General features: G+C 41.8%; 5 protein-coding genes across 6 annotated transcripts in view; 2 read left to right on the forward strand and 3 right to left on the reverse strand.

The window, feature by feature from the left end:
* The window catches only part of LOC135341601 (leucine-rich PPR motif-containing protein, mitochondrial-like), a 5,942-nt gene extending 5,340 nt beyond the window's left edge, over positions 1-602 (reverse strand). The window contains exons 1-3 of the mRNA XM_064538198.1: positions 258-602; positions 80-202; positions 1-30 (exon numbers count right to left, since the gene is read on the reverse strand). The exon at positions 1-30 is cut by the window's left edge and continues 92 nt beyond it. Of these exons, the coding sequence (XP_064394268.1) occupies positions 1-30; positions 80-202; positions 258-540 (436 nt within the window). The 5' untranslated portion in view covers positions 541-602. The remainder of the gene's footprint in view (positions 31-79; positions 203-257) is intronic.
* A 58-nt stretch (positions 603-660) lies between these two features.
* LOC135341631 (zinc finger MYND domain-containing protein 12-like) lies at positions 661-2,424 on the forward strand. The gene is made up of 8 exons (XM_064538236.1): positions 661-837; positions 898-1,039; positions 1,155-1,367; positions 1,496-1,624; positions 1,678-1,800; positions 1,844-1,913; positions 1,972-2,117; positions 2,185-2,424. The coding sequence occupies exons 1-8, from the start codon at positions 668-670 to the stop codon at positions 2,308-2,310; spliced, it is 1,119 nt and encodes a 372-aa protein (XP_064394306.1). The 5' UTR covers positions 661-667; the 3' UTR covers positions 2,311-2,424.
* Positions 2,425-2,435: 11 nt separating this feature from the next.
* On the reverse strand, positions 2,436-5,915 carry LOC135341625 (equilibrative nucleoside transporter 3-like). Its single transcript, XM_064538230.1, has 13 exons — positions 5,867-5,915; positions 5,355-5,645; positions 4,812-4,966; positions 4,535-4,629; positions 4,419-4,469; positions 4,280-4,365; positions 4,060-4,209; positions 3,888-3,951; positions 3,740-3,807; positions 3,456-3,576; positions 3,231-3,313; positions 2,875-3,068; positions 2,436-2,660 (listed from the first exon to the last, which is right to left on the reverse strand). The coding sequence occupies exons 2-13, from the start codon at positions 5,547-5,549 to the stop codon at positions 2,534-2,536; spliced, it is 1,389 nt and encodes a 462-aa protein (XP_064394300.1). The 5' UTR covers positions 5,550-5,645; positions 5,867-5,915; the 3' UTR covers positions 2,436-2,533.
* Positions 5,914-7,946, forward strand: LOC135341630 (uncharacterized). Its single transcript, XM_064538235.1, has 7 exons — positions 5,914-6,214; positions 6,280-6,363; positions 6,601-6,734; positions 6,797-6,914; positions 6,981-7,292; positions 7,352-7,400; positions 7,455-7,946. The coding sequence occupies exons 1-7, from the start codon at positions 6,047-6,049 to the stop codon at positions 7,721-7,723; spliced, it is 1,134 nt and encodes a 377-aa protein (XP_064394305.1). The 5' UTR covers positions 5,914-6,046; the 3' UTR covers positions 7,724-7,946.
* LOC135341653 (protein lin-52 homolog) lies at positions 7,756-8,831 on the reverse strand. 2 transcript variants are annotated; one of them, XM_064538261.1, is made up of 5 exons: positions 8,622-8,831; positions 8,541-8,560; positions 8,419-8,492; positions 8,287-8,354; positions 7,756-7,972 (listed from the first exon to the last, which is right to left on the reverse strand). In XM_064538261.1, exons 1-5 carry the CDS (start codon positions 8,719-8,721, stop codon positions 7,881-7,883), a joined length of 354 nt encoding a protein of 117 aa, XP_064394331.1. In that variant the 5' UTR covers positions 8,722-8,831; the 3' UTR covers positions 7,756-7,880. The 2 variants fall into 2 exon arrangements, with proteins under 2 accessions (XP_064394331.1, XP_064394330.1); XM_064538260.1 differs by having other exon boundaries at positions 8,287-8,370; positions 8,426-8,492; positions 8,622-8,825.
* Positions 8,832-9,209: the final 378 nt, after the last annotated feature.

Consider the following 9,209-nt stretch of genomic DNA (forward strand, 5'->3'; position numbering starts at 1 on the left):
TGTTGTACACACTCGCATCCAGTGGAAAACCTGAAGAATTGTATACTTGGAACATTGGAGTACCTAAACGGCTGGTCACCTTGTTCCTTAATCATGGATAACATCTTGGCTGCCATTGCAGCCTTAGTAGCTGGTGCTTCCAGTAGGGCTGGATTAGCACAACTCTTCATGACCTCAAAGATCACTTGACTGAGCCTCTCTCCTGTAAGAGTGGGTGTACTACAATGAGGCATGTATTTAATAGGGTGTGTGTGTACCGTTGGTTGCTTGCTCTGCCAGGAGACCCTCAAACACGGTCATGACACTGTCCTCTGAGGTTCCCCATCGAGACAATTCCCTGGGTCTACCACGACGCTGCTGTGTATGCTCTCTGTCTCTGCCGCCAGTGTTCTCTTGGGATCTGTAAGCCGTTTGCTGGTGCTGAAGACGACATACTTGAAGGGATCGGGCGATCAAAGGTCCTCTGAAGACAGGGCTTGGTCTCAATAGATGCGCTAAAGCTCTTGGAGCTAGTAGGCTATGTCTCACTAACCTAAACATCTTCCAAACTAACTTCTTCTCTTGGTCCACGTGTCTTGAAGCTCACCTTTTTCATTTGTTGATATACCGGCCCTTTACCTTCTTGAAAAGAGTCTGTCAAAAGGTCGTCGTAATGTATAAACGAATTATGATCGTGGCCATAGCAACTGAAGCTAGTTCCACAGCATTAACAGTAAGTGTTCAACAAACAATGGCTTTGAATCCACTAGCCACTCCCAAGGGTGTCAAAATACTCTGTGAGCTTTGTCAGAAGCCAGCCTACATCCAGTGTACCAAGTGCAGAGTCACCTACTACTGGTAATAGTGTTATTACTAAGAGCGTATGCACTGCATGAATGTATGTACATGCGCACACAGTTGTGACGAGCATCAGATTGAGGATTGGTCCTCTATCCATGAGAAGATCTGCTCCATTGTTGCCATAGCAAGAATACCACAGAGTCACGCCCACACTGAGGAGGAACGGGCCACCAGGAAACACCAGCAGGAGCTCAGGAAGGTCAGCCTCATTCTCACTGTGTCTAATTTACATAAACGTTAAGTTATATTTCCTACATGTCAGTTGGTACAATTTCAGTAAACCCACACCTATCTTTTTACCTTCATTTGTACAGAAACACATCATTGAGGTGTCTTTGCAAGAGGGGCGACGATTTCTCTACGAGGGCCACCACTCCATGGCTATTCCTGCTGCCCTGGAGGCTCTCAAGTTCCTTACAGAAGTGTACGGCAATGCTAACATACACCTCACCCCGGCCTACCTAATACTGGGTGCAGCTGCCATTGGACTGGGAAGACTGAAAGAGGCTGATCAGTATCTATCACAAGTGAGTCTATATATCAGATCACTGAAATGTGTATGGAAGAGCTTCCTTATGTTACTGCATTCAATTTGTTACCTTTAAATTTATAAGGCTGCAGCTCTTCTAATATTTCCTTCCACCTACCAATCCAGGCCCAGTGGTCAGTGCTGAAGGCTGGTGATTGTGAGCCATGGTTGAAGTCTCGTCTGCACAGAAACCTCGGAAAATTGGCAGCTGCTAAGAACTCTCTCAGTGAAGCGAGGAGACATTTTGCTGAGGATGTAAGTGTGGTGTGTTCCGGCCATGCTCATTATTGTGTACTGGTCATGTGCAGATCTATCAGTCAAGTGTGGCGTACAATCTGGATGCAATACAGACATCTGGTGGCTATTATCACATGGGGCAAGTGTTTCTAAAAGAGAAGAAAACAGACATAGCCATTTCACTTCACAACCAGGTGTGTCCCAGGCCATAGATTCCATGTTGTTATCCTTTTATAGGTGTTGGACGCTTGGAAAGCTCATCTCTCTTCTCTAGTACACGAGAAGCCTGGTTCAAAGGGACAGCTGGGTAATTTAATACCTCAATAAAAGTTATCTTACACGCTGCTATAATTATACCCAAACAGATGTGGCTGAACGAGCTGAAGCGTTTTCAATGCTCCACAGTATCCGTGAGTGGAGGGAGAGTGTGACTGCTGCCCACCCTCAGTTAATGGCCCCCCTCTATCACACCCTCGCCCTACTACACACGACAGTGGGAGAAGAAGACAAGGTTTATCCAGAGCATTACTAGCATAAGTCATAAAATGAAACATTTATCATCATAATTTCTCATGCAGGCTATTGGTTATGCTGAGCAAGCCCTTGGACTGATCAAGACCTCTGGACAAGCAGCACTATTAAACACTCAGTCAGAACTAGAACAGTTGATAGACATTCTACACAAGCCAGAGGGGACAACCTGATGCTTATCTGTTGTGTATACGTATGTACTTGTTGATGTTTACTGTTTTATTTGGTGATCCCCAATTACATTCATCAATTAATTAGTCGTCTTTTAAGTTAGAGTATTCACTTGTTGACACTTAAGTTTGGTTGGGGTAATACATATACACATGAGTTAGCAAATAATATACAAAATAATACATTTCACGTATGTGCACAGCCATAATTATAAAAATAGTTAGTTTAGATATATCTTAGATTGGCGACGTAGGCCCATAGGAAGGAGAAACATGATCCCACTAGCAGGCCAAAGGACAGGAAGAAAGCCATGATGGTCGACGCAGTCTCACGCTGGTCAGCAGGCAGACTCCTGTACAGCGGAAAACATAATTATTCAACAGTATAGTACACAAAAGTTCACAATGGCTGATGACATAGTGTCTCTAGCTGTAAGAACGGTTACTTAAAGACATTATCCCTGAATCCCTGAGGAAATGTGAATACACTGAGCTGTGTTCTACCTAATGCCTATAGGAAATTTTGTGTACACTTTCCACTTTTAAGTAAATGTTGCATTAACTCACTGAGGTGCACTGATCATGGCGACGGATCCAAAGTAGCCGTTGGTGAGCCCAATGAGAGACACAAACACGATAGGGTAGACATCACTGTTGAACACAGGGTCTTGTCTTGCCTGGAATTTACAAAGGAGAACGAGAGGCACGAACACCACTCTGAGAACGCTGGCGACAAATAGCACTAGACTGTGGCTACCAGCCTGGAGGGAGAAGGGGAGGAATGGGGACACAAAAGTTGATACAAAAAGTGATAATTAAGCTATAATTATGAATGCAATAATTACCGAGTGTAAATATTATTTAGTACTCATACACACACTGCAAAGGTTAGTACGCACTAGCATTAATTAACACAAACTCACAGTGATCCAGTGGGTAATGAATCGGCCCACAAAGTCGGACACATTGAACAGGAGGAAACAGACCAGGGGGGTGAAGTAAGTATCTGTAACAGATGCATGGGAAATAATTATTATGTAGATGACACTAAAAAATTGTTCGGTAGTCAGTCAAATGGAGTGGTGTGATCAGTTAGGGAGGAGTGGTGTACAACTCTAATGCATGTGCACAGCAGAGCTTTGGCTCACCTGACCACACATTTGTGCCGTTTTCGACATAATCCATTGACTGGACGATAGCTAACACTCCAGGAAAGAGGGAGAGGGTCACAGCAAACACCAGGAACACACTGACAGCATACAGCCATATCTACACACGTGGTGAGGAGGAAAAAATAATGATGATAACATCAGCAATTTCTAGAAGCGGCAAAAACGTATGAGTGAACTCCTTTGATCTTGAAGAATACCACGTGCATATTTAGGGTATAACTGTACTTGCAACTATCTAAAATTGTTAGCAACGAGCTCACCCCTTTGAATATCTTCCAGTATGGAACAGATGTGTCTACAATCTTCACATTCACAGAGGCTTGAACAACTGCACAAAACAAAGAGTTTGTAAAGTTTAGTCACACAAAGAAGTACATTTGCCACGTGGCAGTATGATAATAATCTTACCTGAGCCTTGTTTTGCTTTAATATTACTGTAACTTGTCTGGTTAAGGTAGTACTTGATAAATTTCTGGAAATGAGATCATCGCCATAATCATCATGTGCCTAAGCTACCTATAATAAGAATGAATCTCTCTACCTACCTATTGAGCTGAGGTAATTAAAAGGCATTACTTACCATGGGTAGCATGAGGAAGAATGATGCTAAACAGATGATGACCACCAGAAGAGCAACAGCAAAGTAGCCGAAAGCACTGTCAGTGGATTTGTTCCCCACCAAGGCCAAGGATAGAACTTGGGCCACAGCAGCGAATATACCAGCACTTGCCTGTATAGCATGGATTAGTGTGGAGTGAGTATAGAACACTGCACAGTATACTAGACAAGATTAGCCTTACTTGTCCACTGAGGACTATAGACGTATACTTCGGTGGGAATACTCCGGCAAAACCAAAAGTGCTACTTTGAAAGATAGCAGATGCCACTATAGGAAGAGAGAGTAATTCTACAAAGGATAGTCTCATTAACAACACTTACCACTCAATACCACAACAATTAACAATGTCACACCAAAAAATCCGTCCACCCCTGCAGAGTAAAAATTCGTATTTTAGTATAATTATTACAATGAATGATCAATATAATATACTTACATGACTCTGTGGGTATACCAACAAAGGCAATGGTGAGTGCAAAGAGAACCATCATTATCACGAGAGACAAGACCATCCGATACTGATACCGCAGCCTGTATGGATCAAATATGGAGCACGGAGTAAACAGAGTAAAAACATGTGACATGTTTGTTTCGCCGTTACCCGACTAAAACAAAGGGCTTGTAAAAATAATCAGTGGTGTGAACAATAACCCATTATTATATCTACTCCAACAGACTCTTCCTTTCCTTTGAAGTATATAGAACTCACGTACTTTGATTGAAGCCATATGTTGAGAGCGGTCATGAAAGCAATGGGAACCATAGAAGCCACAGAGAAATAGTTCTCAAAGCTGTCCTCATATCCAACACACGTGGAGTTAACCATGGGGTTAGCTTCAATGGGACATGTGAACTTGGTCTTGAAGTACTACAAGGTGACAGACAACCACAATATAAACTGTTGTCATTCATAGCAGCATCGTCTAAAACCTTCTCTTATAGTGATACAATGCTTTGGTATGCAGCAGCTAGCTAGCTAAGGCTTCAAATAACAAGGAGCTTCAACACAATGCCATGCTGTAGTAAACATAGCCATGCCACAATAATGCTCAAGCATGTTAGATGTTAGATCTATAAGATGGGAAACGAGAATTGGCAAGAGGAATTTATCCACACGCATGTGCATGTACGTGAAGAGAGGGTGAGCAAAGGTGAAGATAATTTACCTCAAAATTAATTATAATCTTGGGCTTGACAATCTTATAAACTATAAATTAATTAATTATTAAGAAACGTAATTAAAAACGTAAACTCACCAAGTTTGCAGTGATGAAGAAGTTCCAGGGTAGCAAATGTCCAATTCCATGTAGGAAAAAGATCATGTAGGTGAACATACAGCGATCTGGCGGGGGCACAGACTTGACAGTCGATAGGAGTGGGACCGACTCGATGCCGTTCGGCCCTTCGAGGCTTCTTAGCTTGTCATAGGGAATTTTCTTCGAGCCGTCCATAGTCACAAACAATCGTTATTGAGAATATAGATAGTCAATAGCTAAAAATCTCAAGCTCCCATATTCATGCACGATCACCTTTAGCTTTCCAAATACCGTATAGCGCGAAATTTTCGAGGCACTTATATTTCGTGGATTGGCCTCTAAAAGCCATTTCGTTGCACAATGTTCGCGGAATGACTGCTTACCGGAAGCCACGCCTTTAGATCCTGCACGTTATAGCAGGTAAAGAACGATTTTCGTGGACTTAATTTTCGTGTGGATTGCTAACCCACGAAATCCACGAAAATTAAGCCCCTCGAAAATTTCGCGCTATACGGTAGTCCTTTTGTGTTTGGGCCAGCCACATGATCTTATGACTCGAGGTCACTTTTAGGGGGGTGGGGCTTGTTTAATTTCTGCTGCAAACTAGCTCAAGTTTCAAGTTACAAGTTAGCTAGCTAGCTAAGCTAGCTCAGGTGCTAAACAACAGCTACGTCCTGCAGAAGAGCTCCAGAATGGGTTTACATGGCAGAAGTATTGTTCGTCCTGTGCTACAGATGATCCAGTTCCTTGTGGGCTTGACCCTTCTTGTGATGGGTTTTGTAGAGTTCTTCAATGAACCTCCCTTGTTTGACATCCTTGGAGATCAGGGAACAAGGCCCTCCCTGCCTGATGGAGCATTTGTGAGTGGATGAGTGGATCTACATGTATGACCAGTATGATATGACTATGTACTTTTTTGATTTAGAGTATTAATGATAGTATCGGCTCAACAACGACATACAGAGTGTTTGGTAGAGTGATGGATCTCCCTGTACTCTCTCTGTTTGTGGTGAGTTGCGTTGGCCATTTTAATAACGTTGTATCACTAAATATACAAACCCTATCCCTTTCACAAACTGGATTACTGAAATCTTGGTTTTGTCCGAAACGTTCACATTTGCAGAAGACACTGTTATCAGGAGTACACTCTCCTGACTGTATAATATAGCCTAACTGTTATTTATATACGATAGACTTATACCACACAAATGAATTAATTGTCCACAATAATATTATTATTCTTCAGACGTACTTTCTTGCGCTGATTTGGCTGAAGTTCAAAGGGCACCTCTCATGGATCATGTCCGGTTGCATGGTAGTGGGCATGCTAATGATAGTGGGAGTCAACAGAGGTTTGGCCAATGGGATACTGGAATGGAAGTCAGTCTTTAACTCTATGCATGAATACATAGTTCTAACAATGTATATTTTGTTGCGTTTAGATATATGTCTCAGAGAGCTACTATTATTGTTTTGGATGTGCTGATTCTGTCGTTTGGTTGGACAGCAGTAACTATGGTGCTTTTTCTGATCCGTGGCTGGTTCCCGTTTAAAACTATGGTAAGTGAAAATGTTTATGATCAATACCTGAAATCTTGTCAATGTTATGACAAAACATACACGCAGAAAACTGATCCAGTGACTCGTTCAGAAAAGGCAATGGCCATTATTGGCAACATCATTGGGCTATATTCTGTACTCACCCTTTGTTTTTTTATCTGGTTCACACGACTCTATGTTTCGTGGGCATGCATTGAGAGCTCTTACGATTTCCTGCTCCTCTGTCAACTGACCAACCAAATACAGTGCTACGCTTGCACTAACACTGAGGCCTACCAGTGTGTGGATGAGGGCTTGGCTGAGTGCGTGAAGCACCCAAACATTGATCCTTTCCATTGCCTCTCTCCTTCATTCGCCATGGACCCCATTAATTATCATGTGAGTAGCACTAAAGGTATATAGCTTGTTCTAGATAAACATGTATGCTTACATTGCAGGGTTTTTGTGTTTTCAACTACAACATAGGTTTCTTCACATTTGTCACAGGTAAGGATCATGTTGATGATAATTGCTAGTGTCCTTAGCATCTTTCCTATTCAGTGTTTGCGTATGTGGGTGGAATCTACTTCTTCTGTCGTACAATTTTCAAAGCCATTCTGAAGTGTATCAAGGTTATTATCCTGATAACCATCAAGTACTTTCATAGACTGATCAAGCAGCTCATGAAGAATAAAGACTATGTCAGTCTTAATGAAGATGGTGGTGACGAGAATAGTCTGAAGACCGATCGTGTCTCGTTACTGGCCTCTCTACCGTTTAACTATGCTAGCACTGCTAATAGCAAAACTGCCAGCACTAAAATGGTGTAGTGTAGTTGTTCGTTTTATTTACTCTGTGTGCGTTAAGCTTCATAACAAACTTTTTATGTCCATTACGTATTATTTGTACGTATTATTTGTACGTATTATTTGACTCTGATGACTTATACAATAAAACAGGTGTTTGTATTATAAAGAGTTAATGTTATTATTGTGTAGAGTGCTTTGCTTTCTTGATGGATTGTGGTTGACGTGCTGTTTTGAACACATTTAAGCAGTTACCTCTTGTCATTTCTCGGGCTGCATGGAAAATAAAGGGAATCATATTTCAAAACAATAACAAGACTTTGGTATATATATAACAGTAATGTGTTAGGTACTATGTAAGTACCGTATAGCCGGCAAAAAATTGTGCGTTTTTCAAGGGTAGTAGTTAACGTGAAAATTAAACTGGGATACTCCCAAGCTCTTGGTGGGTGTGGTTTCCTAGCATTGAACCGCAAATATTACAACCCACAGACATTTAATTCTGAGGACATTTATTCCAAATAGCGAAGCGAAAATTTCCCCACTATACAAAGGAACACAGAATTATCACGAGCTATAAAACATACCTTCTTCCACCCCTAGCTTGTAAGCTAGGTTCTGTAGCGCTCGGATCCGCTCCATTAGTTGGGTTTGACTAAGTGACGACAATTCTGCATACAAAATATAAATGGCTCAGATTGTACCTGCTATATACATACCGGGTACCTGCTATTGTTTGGTCATTGACTTTCAGGCTCTGGTTCAACCATTTTGGTGGAGCAGACGACAAATGCTACATAGAAACAGTTAATACTTGGCAACACTAGGACATAGTACTTACCAGTGGATCAAAATCCCCAACTGCAGGAATATAAGCAGTGTAAACAGTTTATATGGTAATACTGTTTAATAATAAACTTACAAAAGTTCTGGTCTGGCCACATGACAGGAGAATCACACCCTAACGTCTCTGTAGACATAAGAAGCTCACTTCCATCTTCAGCACTTCTACTAGTCTCCATAGCTAGCTAGCTAGCTAGCTCATGTAGCTGGCTTTGTTGTCTAGTATAGTACCTCAGTCTAGTCGTTTAGACTGGAGACCACGCCTTCTTCTTTCTTAGCCTGCTTTTTTAAAGGTCAGAGGTCAACATGCACTCTATTTAGAAATAGATAAATAATTCTGGAAGATTCAAGACACAAAAAGACTCATCTCTTCTCCCTCCTTCAACAATGTTCTGAATGAATCTAGCAACTTTTGAACTGTGTTATTAAAGTATCTGCCAAGGGCTGTTTGGTTATATCTGAGCAAGTCTTGAAGAATACCCATGGCAAGTCAAGTATTTCATCCCCTTCCCCATGGCTGGGAAATGAAAGTCGATCCATATCTTCGATGGCCATTCTTTGTGGACCACACCAATCGAACCACCACCTGGGATGATCCACGATGGCAACCCCCTCCAGTTAACCCACCCAATCAGCACGAACTGTCTCTACCAGCAGTCCAAGAGAA

The sequence above is a fragment of the Halichondria panicea genome, chromosome 9 (genome assembly GCF_963675165.1).
Source record: "Halichondria panicea chromosome 9, odHalPani1.1, whole genome shotgun sequence".
NCBI lineage: Eukaryota > Metazoa > Porifera > Demospongiae > Suberitida > Halichondriidae > Halichondria > Halichondria panicea.

What these genes read in the sequence shown, in the direction of transcription:
- LOC135341631 (XM_064538236.1), top strand. Translation starts at nt 668, where the DNA reads ATGATCGTGGCCATAGCAACTGAAGCTAGTTCCACAGCATTAACAGTA. An exon ending in ACCAGCAGGAGCTCAGGAAG is followed by an intron (nt 1,040 to 1,154) that starts GTCAGCCTCATT and finishes TCATTTGTACAG; the next exon opens with AAACACATCATTGAGGTGTC. An exon ending in TGGTTCAAAGGGACAGCTGG is followed by an intron (nt 1,914 to 1,971) that starts GTAATTTAATAC and finishes ATACCCAAACAG; the next exon opens with ATGTGGCTGAACGAGCTGAA.
- LOC135341625 (XM_064538230.1), bottom strand. Translation starts at nt 5,549, where the DNA reads ATGGACGGCTCGAAGAAAATTCCCTATGACAAGCTAAGAAGCCTCGAA. An exon ending in CTATAGTCCTCAGTGGACAA is followed by an intron (nt 4,210 to 4,279) that starts GTAAGGCTAATC and finishes CATGCTATACAG; the next exon opens with GCAAGTGCTGGTATATTCGC. An exon ending in ACTGGAAGATATTCAAAGGG is followed by an intron (nt 3,577 to 3,739) that starts GTGAGCTCGTTG and finishes CCACGTGTGTAG; the next exon opens with ATATGGCTGTATGCTGTCAG.
- LOC135341630 (XM_064538235.1), top strand. Translation starts at nt 6,047, where the DNA reads ATGGGTTTACATGGCAGAAGTATTGTTCGTCCTGTGCTACAGATGATC. An exon ending in CTGTACTCTCTCTGTTTGTG is followed by an intron (nt 6,364 to 6,600) that starts GTGAGTTGCGTT and finishes ATTATTCTTCAG; the next exon opens with ACGTACTTTCTTGCGCTGAT. An exon ending in GGTTCCCGTTTAAAACTATG is followed by an intron (nt 6,915 to 6,980) that starts GTAAGTGAAAAT and finishes ACATACACGCAG; the next exon opens with AAAACTGATCCAGTGACTCG.
- LOC135341653 (XM_064538260.1), bottom strand. Translation starts at nt 8,721, where the DNA reads ATGGAGACTAGTAGAAGTGCTGAAGATGGAAGTGAGCTTCTTATGTCT. An exon ending in CAATGACCAAACAATAGCAG is followed by an intron (nt 8,371 to 8,425) that starts GTACCCGGTATG and finishes TTTTGTATGCAG; the next exon opens with AATTGTCGTCACTTAGTCAA. An exon ending in CAAGCTAGGGGTGGAAGAAG is followed by an intron (nt 7,973 to 8,286) that starts GTATGTTTTATA and finishes TTTTCCATGCAG; the next exon opens with CCCGAGAAATGACAAGAGGT.